This window comes from Diachasmimorpha longicaudata, chromosome 13, assembly GCF_034640455.1.
Source record: "Diachasmimorpha longicaudata isolate KC_UGA_2023 chromosome 13, iyDiaLong2, whole genome shotgun sequence".
Lineage (NCBI taxonomy): Eukaryota > Metazoa > Arthropoda > Insecta > Hymenoptera > Braconidae > Diachasmimorpha > Diachasmimorpha longicaudata.
In genome coordinates this window covers 2,618,163-2,632,390 of record NC_087237.1, presented here as the reverse complement: position 1 = coordinate 2,632,390, position 14,228 = coordinate 2,618,163, and the positions used below count along the sequence as shown (strand labels likewise).

The window sequence follows — 14,228 nt, the reverse complement described above, 5'->3', positions numbered from 1 at the left end:
GATCGGGGACTGTCGAGGGGACTGACGGTTTTCTCATTTACTCCGGCTACAAGAACAACTGGGGAGCTGGTGTGTGAGTGTGTGTGGATATCTCTCTCTCTGGAGTCTCCGTTCTTTTTCCCTTCGCCGGGACAGATGGAAAGAGAGTCTGGTGAGAATGTGGCAACGGAGTGGAAAGGGGAGAGCGCGACAGTGGTGGCAGTGCCAGGAGAGGACCAGTCGACCAGTACCAACAGGCCCACTGCTGATTGATACTGGGACTCACAGGTTTGTAGGTTAATCTCTGGTGCCACGAGAATTTCAGAGGAAACGGGACCTCATCGGTTCACTGACGATTTATCGAACGGTCATTTGGCAGGAGCAGTTAACCCAGAGCTTCGGCATTTCGTCTCCCTGATACTGGATTCCTCTTCTGAAGAATTCTAATGTTGATGTGACGACTGAACAATCAGGTCCCACTTCTATGAACCATCCACGAGCGACGCTTCCTTCACTCTCATTATCATTTCCTTTTGAACCTGGATTTTCGATAACATCACTCGTTGATCACATGGCGGATAGGTGTGAGGCAATGATCATAAATTTTTTATTCCTCACTGCGGACAGGAGCTGACCCATAAAATGTCGATGGTGAATGGTATCAATATGACGACGGGCGAGATGTCTTTCGGCCGAGTTAACGGTACGAGAATTATTTCAGCTGTTAACCTGAGGTTAAAAAGAAATTCGGACCATCAATAAATATGGAGGTTGGGTTATGCAAAGGCATTCATTGGTGGAAAAAATTGTCTTCTTTCAACAGAGAAATAAAAATGCGTGTACATAAATTTATTCGGCACAACGTCCATTTATATAGCTGACCTATACACTCTTCATTCATGGCATCGTGTCTGTAAATTTTTTTTGTAATTTTATTAGCCTGTCCGAGAAAATAACTTTTATTTCTTCCAACTTTTTCTGTTCCATATCAATTCATTCTCCTTGAAATCTAGAATGGCGAGGGAAATTGGGGGTCCGAATGGGAAAAATCCCTAGGACAATCTCCATATTGTTTTTATTATCCTCGAAGGACTGGTGTAAGCCGAGAACGAGTATCGTTCGACTTATGGTAATGTCCACAACAGCAGCATAAATTATTTGATTGTTAAGTCAGTGCCTTGGGGGTTTAATGCTTTGATCAAGTAAAGATGGCCGCTGATGAGGTCAACGTAGGTGTTACAACTTGAGATTACATACTATTATGAAACTGGTAATGTGCTATTTATGAATAGAAAACCAAGATTTGCCAATGTCTCGGTATTAAAATGTTATTTCACAAGGATAAGGTGTCGTAGCAGTAGTCAAAGGTATCGGCCAATGGAGGTGAGTGGGCATTGTCTGGATGTTTATGCATTTGTACGGGAGATCTGATGTACTCGTTTGGGGTTTGTAAAATGCTGGTGGTTCCACTGAGAAAACTTAAAAGAAAGGATCGATGAATAATGGAAGACACAGCCAAGGTCGTGTGCTCTCCTGATCTTGATATCAGAAATCCTACGTGAATTCTAAATGAAGAGGCTTGATTCACTTGCATCGAGGTCTGCAACGAGGGAGATCAACTCCACAAATTGAAGGAGAACTTCGGGAATGGCCTTGGAGGTGGGAAATTTGGGGAGAAATACTTCCCTCATCGTTGGAGTGATTTTCGGTCATCGATGGGACAATATTGGGCATTACTGGATGAAATATTTTGGGAGCTAGACCATTATCAGGTAATTTTAGGTTTGTTTATATGACAACAATTGAAGGCACCTGATTTTTCTGATGAGCTTGATGAGTTTGTTCCTGTGCAGGAAACCTTGAGGGAATACTCAATGAAAGTATTTACGAAAATAATAAGAAATGTCGTTTGTACACACTCTAATTTAGTTTTTTGGAGGATAAAGAGATGAGGGTGCCCAATGGGAGGAACCTCACATTGAAAAAATTCATATTGTGGAAAATATATCGTAAATTGTCAGAAATGATATATTTTTTAAAAACATTCTCCTTGAAATCATCATAAACTTATTTCACATACAATTACAACTTTATCAAAGCTATAGCCGCCATTAAAGCGCATTTTTTTCCCATATCTTTGGCAAATGGCTTTTATCAGTGATTTATTGCGGAATTGTCGCCCATAATAATCCAGCTGTCCTTATTCCATTTTAGCCTGACGATGACTAACTCGCGGCAAAAGAAAGCTCAAAGTTTAATCAACGAACACAATGGCGTCAATCATTGACTCGTGAAACGAGAATATATTAATAACAACTGAGTTTATCGTCTTATCTCGTCGGCTTGTCGTCTTTCATACGTGAAAACCGATCATTGCCATGACTCGATGTGCGTTACGAATAACGGCGTTATGCACTGTTGATCACGCGGGTTATGGGCATTTACCATACGCTGCACTTCATCAGTATAACGACTGAATAGAAGAATATTTGTAATGAAGTTTGACCACGAGGGAGTACAAGTGACTGATCGAGCGTTGAATTGGTCCAATGCACTCGTTGCCTTCTCTTATTCTCATTATTATCAATTTTATTTTTAAAAAATTCATTCATTTCGCCTAAGCTCTTGATTATTCCCATATTAAATTTTTTTTTCAGATTATTATTTGAGCGGATGGTCTAGAAGATCGGGCAACTTTGACTTCCAGTCCCGATTGAGAAAAGGAAAATTCATACCTGGAAACTCTTCACCGAGGGTCTAAAGAAATTAAGATAATGCGATAGGTAATAAAGCACTTCATAGAACGATGAAAAGATCAAATGAAAAAATAATATTATCGTTATTTTCAATGGTCTGGAGGCTATTTAGTCGGGCATATCGTTTCGTTACTTGATCTCCTTTCGTGGCGACGGGAATGACGTCATCGTGAGACATGCCATTGGTCTTTGAAACAGTCTCTTCTGATTCTTTTCAGCCATATGTTAGCGAGTACAAGTATGAGACGAAGATTAACCGCATGTCTCTAGTGTTAACGTTCTTAAGAATCATGTGGCTTGCAAAAGGGCTGGGAAATTACCACATAAATGCGAGACTGTTTCAATATTTTGACGCCTCAACTGGATGTGAACATAATTCACATCGCAATTATGATCATTTGAAGAATTTCAATTGTTAGTTTACTATTAATGATACTAATTGATTAATAAGTACCAAAATTTTAGGGAGTGGCATAAAAACGTCAGCTCTTGGGGTAACGAAAGTGAACCGTGAAATCAGTCAATTGCAATAATTTTGCGAAGTAATTATGTTACCATTGTTTATTTTTACATCGTACAGCGTCTTAGGGCCCATCGCCCATTACGGAAAGGTCTAGCGTCTATAAAGAAGCCTGAAAAGCTCCTCAAATCTTCATTGTAGTAAATATTCTATAATTGCGTGGGACTAGTGCAATAACTTCGTTCAAATAATTCCCGGATATTGTAGATATTGTAATAAAGACTTTCACTAAGAAGGTCAATATTCGAAATAAATTCGATGAACATTTATCTCGGATGAATTATAGGATAATCCGATTTGATTGTCTCGAGAGACCGTTCGACTGTTCGAATGCCCCTAGCCCTCGGTTCGGCCAGGGTGAGAGGTCTGACCCAAAGACAAGGCCCTTTTGTCTATGGACTTGCTTAGGTCATAAACCCGGCGACGTTTACAATGGCTTGCACAAGCGAACCATTGTAAACGTAAAAATATTCCCCACAGATTACAATTGTCCTTGGGACGTAATGAGCTTTCTTAACAATAATTACGCTAAATTAAAGTCAGGTATAATTTGAATAATATATGAATGGGTTCCCATGTGCAGTCGCCCCCGTTGCGAGGTACATTGACTCTATCTCCGAACCGCGATAGAAATCGTCAACGCTATATTTCTTATGTAAAATGTCGCATTCGTCTGATACCTCACACATGTTTATGGAATGGGTCAGGTGGTCCAGGCGCACACATCCGCCTTTATTTCGGCACTAAGGAAAAGGCCTCTCTTATCAAGTCGGAAAAAATCCCCCCCTCCCCCATCATCATAAAACCTCTAGATGATGCGGTTTGGTAGCAGGACAATTTAATATTGTTTCATGCAATAATAATTACGCTGTCGGATTTGCATCACATCGGCCAAATACCCCAGCGTCGCGATCTCATAATAGCTGCGATGAGTGGGAGCTAAATATGTCTGATAATGTGGCGGAGACCTGTGTGCCACTGGCACCCTTGACAGGGCCAATTTTTCACTTGTTGAAATTTTTTTGTTCCTACAACATGTCATGTCTAATTAAACGTGTGACTTCTCCAGTTATATCTGAGTATTCCACAGATACCATACATCGAACAGAATTAATTAATTCAATTATTGGAGATGGGATAATGTTTAAATGATCAGACGCGTGAATCTCGTTTTAATTCTTTTACTTTCTAAGCTGGAAAAGCCCAACCGCTTTGCTTCTTTTCCTTGAAGGAATTAACTAAAAGACTAAAGGGATACAACACCCTGGACCTGATGTCCCTCATCAACAATGGCTCCACTCATACATCTGCACTGTATACATTCAGCTAAACAGAGCATACACATCACCCCCAAACTTCCTAGAATGTTCTCTCATAAAAATGTTTTCTACTCTCAAGTGAAAACACCAGCATAAAAGAAATACTAATCGTACAAAGACCTATTCATTCCATCTGAAAATTAATTTTTGACAAACATTCGAAATGTAAACTCCAATATCAATTACATCAGACTGAATTTACCTTCTAAAAGGTACCTCTTAAATTGTTTTGAAAAAAAATTAATCTCGAAAAAAAAAAATCAGGGTAGGGGACACCCGGGTTTGAACCGGGGACCTCTCGATCTGCAGTCGAATGCTCTACCACTGAGCTATATCCCCAATGTACAAGCGCGTATAATCGCGTCTGGATATAAATGACGAAATAATAAACAGCGATAAAATATCCTCATGCACATTAAAAAAATAATCAAACAAGGGGACACCCGGGTTTGAACCGGGGACCTCTCGATCTGCAGTCGAATGCTCTACCACTGAGCTATATCCCCAATGCAGAATCGCGATAGCGAACACCCACACTTGTACACATCAGCCGACTGCCCAACCGGAGAGCTTACATCTGCAGTTACAAAATTAGCTCAGTTGGAAACAGCGTTGGAATGATTCACAAGCTGTTGAAATGAAAGAAGAAATGTTAATCTGAAGACAGTACCTTCGTTGTGCAGCAGCTAGAAGATGAAGAGGAATGCGTTTGAACGTTTCCTTCTTTTTTTCAATTTTTTTCTCTCTGAACATACGGAATTTACTTATTTGTGTGTAAAAAATTAAAAAATTGTTTACAATGATCAACCGCATGACTGATACGATTACCGTAAATTCAAAGCTGCGCACAAAATCCTCGATAAATAACAAATTGTATGGTAATTTCCCACCACCCACATACAGAATTGGACGTTCATCAAGGCCTCAAGAAGCGGAACTGTTGCTGCTCATCAGTAGGTGGTAATTACGGCATCGTTCGCGTCGTCTTCCCCTCACATTTTTTTTCTATTCCCCCAAGAAACAAACAGAAACCCACAAACTTGATGATAGACTATAATTACTCTCGATGAACAACAGCCTGTTGCCTGCCCCAAATAGAAAATTAATTTTTTTCTCGCTTGATACATCCACCCAGACGTTCAATTAACGGCCCATCATCCACCAGTGAGACATCAACTGTCATCAGTTCAAGTCAAAGCCCTGCACCTGCACCTGCATTTTTTCCCCATATCCCAGCGGTCCTCCTCCTTCCCCCCGCTAAAAGTTGTTTTGCCAAACACGTCACATGGTCTTTACGTTTGTCAGTACCAACAAACACAGTAACACACTAGCTAAAGATAGAGAGCAAAAACGGCCAGAGGGAAATCTGACCTTGTCCTTACGGCTTTATATAATAGCGTTGGCTACACCGTTGAACGGTCAGTCGGTCGATCGTTTTGCCCATCGTGTGAGCACTGTCAATCCATCATAGTTCAATTACTATTAACGTCCGGGTGTGTCTACTTACATCAAAACCACTGGCCCTTCCCCATTTCCTCCGATCGATTTTCCGTCCCTTCCACCCTTTCCAATTCCTGCGATCATGACAGCAGTTCGCTGCAGGAGGTCACCGAGAGCGGAGATTTAGACCCCAAAAATTGAGGCGATTATCAAAAATGTTTATGTGAAAATCTGTGAGGCCACGTTGTGAGAAGTGCTACTCATGAATGATTCTCTTCAAGAACAATTATCTCTCTTCATCTCTGCTCGATCCTCAATAGCCTTGGATTACAGTCCAACGTGACTAGGTAGCCATGGAAACACTTGATTTTCTGAAAGAAAATTATATCCTGTGATAAGTGGTATTGCCTCTCTTCATTAAAACCATTGCAGCACATTTTATAACAATAATTCATTGCAGGAGAATATCGATTAATCGCAGATGCTCGAAATGTTGACCATGACAAGCCCTTGCAAATTTTATTATTGAATTCTAAATCAGAAGTTCCTTTTTCCCTCGGGGCCGACTAAATTGTGCTGAAAGAACTGCAATGCTGTTGTACTTTAATGAATTGCGCTGTAACGACTAGAGAATCCAGTGCAGTGTCGCAATATTCAAAATCTGTGATTCAGCGATATGTCATATATATTCATCTCCATTATTGGTCTTGTGCTAGAAGTGCGCGGGTGACTAAGTCCTAGTCACACCACAAAGTCGCCCTTGGATGTACTAATTCGGTGCAGCTTCGAATTGCATAACTTCTCGCAGCCTCCGAACCAGGTGATCATACAGACTTCAGCGAACTAGGGCAACCGTCATTACACCGTTTTCAATGATAATAAATAGAGCATCAGATCGTCCAGGCGAAGACTGATAAATAATCGGAAATTTGTTTATCATAACAACGTGTCTATTATTGGTCTTCTCCCGGGCTGCTAGGAGATGGTGAATGGCCGACAGTGTGCCGACATTTGGCCAACACTGGCCGACAGTCGGCCGTCAGTCGGCCGACTGTCGGCCATTCCTCATCTCCTGTTAGGGTAAGGGCCCGGGTGACTACATGTAACGGTTCCAAATATCCGGGGAAAATTTGTCATTCATGTGTAGGAAGTAATTAACATCTGGCGCAATTAAATTTAGTAATTTTTCAGGCAATTAGAATTTTAGTGTTTATTGAATAGTGCGGTGATGAATAAGTTGGAAATTCTAAATTTAAAATTATTCCCACAGTAATACATCCAACGACTGCGACGATCATCACAATTTTCAAGGACAATAACCAGAGGATCCCCTCGGCCCCCTTACCACAGCCCCATAAATAATCTCACGATGTATTTAATAATATCGCTGCTTCTACTTTTGGCATCGCAACTTCCCGGTACCAATGCAAAATGCAGTTTGACGCCGATAGAAGCTGACGACCGTACGATCGCGTACGTGTGCCTTCACGGTGATCTCAAGGATTTGGATGATGTGCCAAATGAGGCCGAGTGGATCGAATTCACGGTCGCGCGTTTTGATGTCATTCCGGCGAGTGCTTTCGTGCGTTTCAAACAGCTGCGAAAACTCACATTCTTCAATTGCAAACTCAATGAATTAAATGCCGACGCATTTCGCGGCCTCAATCAGCTGGAGATGCTGGTGATGTTCAATACGAAGATGGGAGTGGCGAGGGCCGCGGTGTTCCAGCACATGCCTAACCTGAAAATTCTCAAGCTGGAGGGCACGGGACTGATGTACATCGAGCCCGAGGTTTTCGAAATCCTGTCGAAGAGATTGGAGGAGCTCAGCATCAGGAACAATGACGTTGATTGTCTTCCAGTGGAGGCACTCGCTAAAATTGAAAGACTGAAGATCATGAAGATCGATGACAATCCGTGGCTGTGTGACTGCAAAAGTTCACTCCTGGAGTTCTTCCGAGGTAGGAATATTCAACAGATGTCGAATAATGATTTCACGCATCATCGACGGAAACGGGGACAGTACAGATGGTCAAGCGAGCAGTCCTTCGAGACGAGTTCCAGTCATTACGTCTACGACTGCATGGCTGTCTTGAAATATCCACCGCTTCCTCCCTCCAACGTTACCGATACGAGTTATTACAGTCGTTACAATATTGAACGACGCGAACAGAAGATCACCAGTGTTCACAGTCTAGACCATCTGCCGGACAACATAGGGTGGCTCGAGATCTTCGATGTTCACATTCCAAGACTGCAGAGGTACATGTTCTTCAGGTTCGGTAACACCTTGAGAAGCATCATTTTGAGGAATTGCGGAATCGATACAATCGATCTCGAGGCTTTTGCTGGCCTCCACAAGCTCGAACGATTAGTCATCATTGGGGCGAGATTGCCGATCATCGGGAGCTGCTGGTTCCGAGACCTCGGACGACTTTCAGAGCTCGTTCTCGAAAATTCTAATGTTGAAAAATTCGAGTACGGGGCCCTTGATCATCTCACTAGCTTGAGGAGACTGGATCTCAAGGAGAATCGACTCAATTGTCTTCCTGAAGACGCCATCCGCGGTCTTGGCAATCTGGAGAGGCTCGATGCAAGGGGGAATCCCTGGCTGTGCTCCTGTCGACAGGACCTTGAAAATAATCTGTTGAGAAGACGCATCGGTTACGACATCAGCAATGGAGGAAATAATGGCGGGGGATGCTTACAAGGGAAGGAAGTCACTCGGCCACATGATTACAATGTAAGTTATTGGATTATCGAGGTTGAAATAAATAAACACTTGGAGGGTTTTTAAGACGGAGAATTATTATTAAAAATTATAAGACTCTAGACAGTCAAGAGGTACTTTATTGAACGAAGACTGACAATGAACTGACTAAACACTAGTAGTCAGGCCCACGTTAAACTCCTTTCCAGCGGGCAATACAATTTCTCCCTCCACCCTTAATCCTTGGGCTTTTCTTTCTTGACCCTCTCTGGTCTCCAGATGTATTTTGGGAAAAACCCGCAACGTGAAAGTCTCTCCAGGACTTTATCCTTTTTTGTTATAACATAAAGAAAAGGTCCCACAGCATCAAAGAAATAAATATTTTCTAAATCCAGAAATATAAAAACTCTAGAAGAGTGAATTGAAACATAAGTAGTAGTAGTGATTTTCTGGAAAATTCAAGTGCAAATTTTCCTTCTTCGTTCCTTAATTTGCAGCTAAATAACAAATCGATAATGAGATATTAACAATTAGCGCGCGTGTAATCTTATTGGATTCATACAAAGACCAATTTTCTGTACCAGGAATATTACAATCACACATCAACTGGCTGGATCCGCTGGAGCTGGGGTTACGAGACCCACCAGAGTCGACCAACTCGGCCTCCACCCACCACCCCCCGGCCACCCCCAGTAATACAAACTCCTCGGCCCCCAATTCGTCGCAACGGCTGTAAATCAGTGCCAGCGGGTCTCTATTTCGACAGGGATTACTACAACAACCTCCGGGGTCACACGTACTTGTGCGAAGACGCGACCCTCGTCGATCTTCGTCAGATACCCTCGATAACAGAAACCATCATCTTCACCAAATCAATCATTCAGATTCTACGATCTGACGAGTTCCGCAAGTTCGACGGGTTCCTGAAGCGATTGGAATTCCGCGACTGCGCGATCCAAGAAATCGAGGATCGGGCATTTGCAGGTATAAAAAATCTCCAAGTCCTTGTCCTCCACGGAAATAACATCAAAGTCGTTCGCTCCGAGTGGTTTACAGACACTCAGAACTTGCAACGCCTCACTCTGGCCCACAATAATATCCACGAGATCGAGACTAGAGTCTTCGAGATGGTTCCCTTCCTGATCACCCTCGACATCTCAGAAAACAAGATCAACTGCCTCGCGACCGAGCGATTAAAGAACCTACGCTACATCACGGACTTGCACCTGGCGGACAACCCGTGGACATGTCTCTGTGCAGAAGCTCTGCATCGATTCGTCAATAGTCGAAACATTTTCTGTGCTGACGCCTGCTTGGACGTTGTCCTGCGGGACAGATGTCACAACACAGCCTTCACCCCGAGACCATCAACCCCAGTCAGTTCATCTACACCGTCAACAAGTGTCTATCCTCCACCAACAAGGATCTATCCTCCACCAACAAGTGTCTATCCTCCACCAACAAGTGTCTATCCTCCACCAACAAGTGTCTATCCTCCACCAACAAGTGTCTATCCTCCACCAACAATTATCTATCCTCCACCAACAAGCATCCGTCCTCTACCTCCTCTACCTCCTCTACCTGACCTTACCACCAACATCAGCGGTTCCTGCTACTCCGACCACGACGGAAAACACTACCACTGCAGCAATGGCGACCGATTCATCCTCGACCATATCCCCAGTTGGGTATCAGTGATCGACCTCTACGACTGCTACATAGAGCATTTGCCAGCATCTGCATTCTCAAGATTCGAGAATCTCACGGAACTTGTTCTCCGAAATTGTTCATTACGAGAGGTGGACGAGCGAGCGTTTTACGGTCTCAGGAGGCTGGAGAGGTTGACCATCAAGGGTAACAATTTTGCGGTGGTTCGTGAGGGCTGGTTCACCCACTGCGATAATCTCTATCGGCTCGACCTCAGCAACAACTACCTCGTGGAAATCGAGTCCCGAGCATTTCATAATCTGAAACGTCTTCAGTACCTCAACTTGGAGGACAACATGTTCAGCTGCATCTACACCAATTCCTTCATCCAGCTGCCCCAACTTGATACAGTTGAGTTCAGCCGAAATCCGTTGAAGTGGAGATGCTGGCAGGAGCTCAAGCAGTTTTTAGAGGTCAGGGCTATCGGATATACCGATCATAAGTGCCCTTATGACACAACACATCTGGTGAGAAATTTACAGAAAGAGGGCTCGAGCCAGAGTCAAAGCTACACCGACGGCGCCACCGAAAACGATGTTACATATTTTGGATTTATTCTGACTGCTGCCATGGTATATTCCTTCCGCTGATGTATATTATCTCCATCGTAGATTAATGACGCTAGTACCTGACGCGAAATCACCTCGCTAATATCGCTAATTACACTAATTTAATTTTAAACGTCATCGCGTTGTCTTATTTATATCGATAATTTTTTTAATTACGAACTGATGATGTGCTTACGATTTTGTCTGACACGATCTACTTTGTTGAATAAATGGTCAATTATTTAACGTTATATATGAGGATTTTTACTTATTAAAAAATCATCCCCAAGAGCTGTCAACGTTAGAGATCGCCCCACCCCCCAAACCGAATATGAACTTTTAATTCTCTATAACACGTAGGAACTTCATTAATCGATGGAAGGTGGACATATAGTGAACGTTCCTCGTAATTAAAAATTAGGAATTCAATTTCAAGAGAATTTTCTGCGAAATTAATTAAGATACGAGAAAAAAAATTAAATAGCAGAACGTGGTTTCGATCCACGGACCTCTGGGTTATGGGCCCAGCACGCTTCCACTGCGCCACTCTGCTTTGATGCAATATGAAACTAATGAAAACCATCACCTTCATACATCTCGGAAAAGACAATTTTGACTGCAAAATTCTCTTCTCATTCACTTGGAAATAACATAAAGGTCAATAAACCTGGGGACTTTGAGAAATAATTTATTTATTCACTTTGTGAAATAAAATTTCGTATCTCGAAGAATCGTTCCACTCCGGCAGCTGGTGCCATCTTCAAATAGTCCACGTCACCCTCGCCGCAAGAAGAAACCAGATGGCGAACCAGTGCTGCATTGAAAATATCAATTGTCTGATACCTTTCGAGAAAACCCAAAATAAGTTGATAATTCACCCCCCGTGAGCGATAAACAAGGTCCCACGCTAAGAAACAATCTCGCCAATGCAAAAATCGAGAACAAATTGGCGATTGTGTAATTTATGAAAAATAAATGACATCGTGTGAGGCCTTCGTTGTCGTTGGGTGGGTCTGAGCGATGTGTCAGTCGACAGGTTTGAGCCTGCACAGACCTTCCCAGAATTATTTGCCCAGTTGGCCTGGGGTTGCTCAAGTAATCTGCATTTACATTTGTCGGTATACGTGATTCATCCATGGAAAATTACAGTTGGACAGTCACGAAAGTGCGATTCTTGACAGGAACAAAGTACATCTATGAATATCCATTATCAGAATCCAGAATTCTGGCTTCAAACTGCGATTTAATAATGAGACATCAATTTTCCCTAATTAACAACAATTCCCTGGGTCTAGTGCAGCAGTGGGAGGAGTTCATTCCTGTCATGCAGATTTCCAATAGCCAATATACTGAGTCAACGACAGAAATTGCCTCCCAAGATTTTTTTTTTTATCCACAATCTCATTGATTCCCTAAATATTCATAAACAAAATATGTAAAATATATGCAAAACATATTCTAATATCTTTTTCTTCATATGAATTGAGGCCATCAATAATTTCTCATAATATGTTTCAGACAATATTTTTTTGTATAGGTTAGGTTTACCCAAATTGTTTGCATATTTCAGTCGCCATTTTCCAGTTTGTTCACAGACTCCCACTGCAGACTCTCATTCACCTGTTCCTTCAATTGAATATTCATCTCTAAAACAAATTAATGAACAAGTTATCAACAAATAAATTTGTTAGCCATTGTTATATCGTCATCAACAAATTTGAACTAGAAAATGATGCAGATGGGGCTGCCATCTTGTCGAATGGTGATGCAACCAGTGCAAATGAGCGCAACTGCTGGTATCTAAGCTAAATACCCTTTTAACGGTTCTCAACCGAGTTTTTGTCCATCAGACATCGACCCCAAAGACTATTTCCCAATATCTGTCCTATCTCCACTGAATAGTACAATGGATAAAAAAATGTTTAGAAAATTGGGCGAGAGATTTCGGTATTTTTCTCTCCTTCTGTCCTTAAAAAAGATGCGATATTGAACCCACGGCGAAAGTCTCATGCCGAACGACTCGTGCTATTTCCAACGACTCCTGCAGCGTTGCCACGTCTACCTCCTACCAAGAAACATTTGTGTTTATCAAGAGATTCTCGCGCCGGAAAATCCACGGGTCCAAACACGTGCCCCCGGGAATATCCAGATATTTCAGTCGTCAATCCAGCGACTTTATCGGTCCTCAAGTCACAGCAAAGATTTGGAGTCCCAACTGATGTCTTCTCCCCTCCTGTGGGGGAATTTCGCTGGATGAGTTGAATGAACAACATGAGGCATAAAAATCGAGGAACTAATGTGGTCAGAGGAATTAAATACTGACAATTCCTTGGAGAACCAAAGAGCTCAGAAACATCTCAGGCGGTTCAGTCTGATCTTCAGGTCCGATCCGCAAAAAAACTATCGCTTTTGGAAGAAAATTGATCAAAATTGGCCACATTCTGGTATAAAAAATTTAACAGACCGAGAGCAATCGATCGCTTAAGATTATTCGAATCGAACGGCGGCTTCTCTCGCTGAGCCAGTACCTCGCCAAGGGGACGTACGGATGATTCAGAGTGGTTAGCAAACTTCGCGAATAATAATACGTGGCAACGGTGCTCATGCGTAAGTCGAGTTGCGCCAAATGAATAGGTCGAAAACGTCGAAAGCAGAGGCGAGACAGTCAGCAACAGAGTGCCTGCTGTATGTGTGTGTGGACTCAAAACAAACAACACACCTTCACCCAGAGGCCCGACCTCCGGAGAAGTCGGACCGCCGAGGCAAAACAGTGTTCGCAAACGTAATTAACCTCAAAAAAATTGTTGAAAAAATCTGCTTAGGTCAGCCTTGTCGTTGAAAATCAGCCCAAACGCTGAAAAACAGGAGCAATGTATTAATGAATTCGTTGCCTCGTGTTGTTCGTTAAAAATCCAACGTTGCCGGTCTAACTTACCCGCATTAGCTCCAGTACAGCGTCACAGGAACACTCAGCGGTGGGTAAAAGTTTCCACGGGTTGAGAGGAAGGGGGAAGCCTTCGCGAAACGTGTTGGTGCTGGTTTCCATCACAGTTATCTTCCCCTGGTGTGTTCGTGTTTCCATGTGTCGACCAATGGCGTCATCTCCCTCTCATGCGTGTGACCCACCGACAATAATGACCCGCGGCAAGAGGGGAATATCTTTTCGCGTCTCTGATTGGCCGAGCTATCGTAGTCTCACGGGAACCAGACGCCCCACCATTCGTCAGAATAAGTTAAAATTCGTCAGTA

The 14,228-nt window shown here is 42.7% G+C and overlaps 1 protein-coding gene, 1 long non-coding RNA gene and 2 other non-coding genes across 10 annotated transcripts; 1 reads left to right on the top strand and 3 right to left on the bottom strand.

Moving 5' to 3' along the window:
- Positions 1 to 125: 125 nt before the first annotated feature.
- LOC135168508 (slit homolog 2 protein-like) lies at positions 126 to 11,230 on the top strand. Of its 7 annotated transcripts, XM_064132773.1 has the most exons (5): positions 126 to 267; positions 359 to 1,751; positions 2,194 to 2,762; positions 7,285 to 8,757; positions 9,309 to 11,230. In XM_064132773.1, exons 4-5 carry the CDS (start codon positions 7,384 to 7,386, stop codon positions 11,019 to 11,021), a joined length of 3,087 nt encoding a protein of 1,028 aa, XP_063988843.1. In that variant the 5' UTR covers positions 126 to 267; positions 359 to 1,751; positions 2,194 to 2,762; positions 7,285 to 7,383; the 3' UTR covers positions 11,022 to 11,230. The 7 variants fall into 7 exon arrangements, with proteins under 7 accessions (XP_063988843.1, XP_063988844.1, XP_063988842.1 ...); XM_064132774.1 differs by lacking the exons at positions 126 to 267; positions 359 to 1,751; positions 2,194 to 2,762 and adding exons at positions 5,978 to 6,361; positions 6,731 to 6,834; XM_064132772.1 differs by lacking the exons at positions 126 to 267; positions 359 to 1,751; positions 2,194 to 2,762 and adding exons at positions 5,978 to 6,361; positions 6,475 to 6,834.
- On the bottom strand, positions 4,842 to 4,913 carry Trnac-gca (transfer RNA cysteine (anticodon GCA)). Its single transcript has one exon. It is a non-coding gene; the product is annotated as a tRNA-Cys (tRNA).
- Trnac-gca (transfer RNA cysteine (anticodon GCA)) lies at positions 5,009 to 5,080 on the bottom strand. Its single transcript has one exon. It is a non-coding gene; the product is annotated as a tRNA-Cys (tRNA).
- Positions 11,231 to 11,574: 344 nt separating the features above from the next.
- Positions 11,575 to 14,044, bottom strand: LOC135168597 (uncharacterized). Its single transcript, XR_010300061.1, has 5 exons — positions 13,915 to 14,044; positions 13,303 to 13,833; positions 12,793 to 13,212; positions 12,528 to 12,625; positions 11,575 to 12,391 (listed from the first exon to the last, which is right to left on the bottom strand). It is a non-coding gene; the product is annotated as an uncharacterized LOC135168597 (long non-coding RNA).
- Between the last annotated feature and the right edge of the window lie 184 nt (positions 14,045 to 14,228).

Excerpts from the sequence above, each read along its gene's own strand:
- LOC135168508 (XM_064132773.1), top strand. The coding sequence starts at position 7,384 with ATGTATTTAATAATATCGCTGCTTCTACTTTTGGCATCGCAACTTCCC. Across the intron at positions 8,758-9,308 it reads CTCGGCCACATGATTACAAT|GAATATTACAATCACACATC; the intron begins GTAAGTTATTGG and ends TTTCTGTACCAG.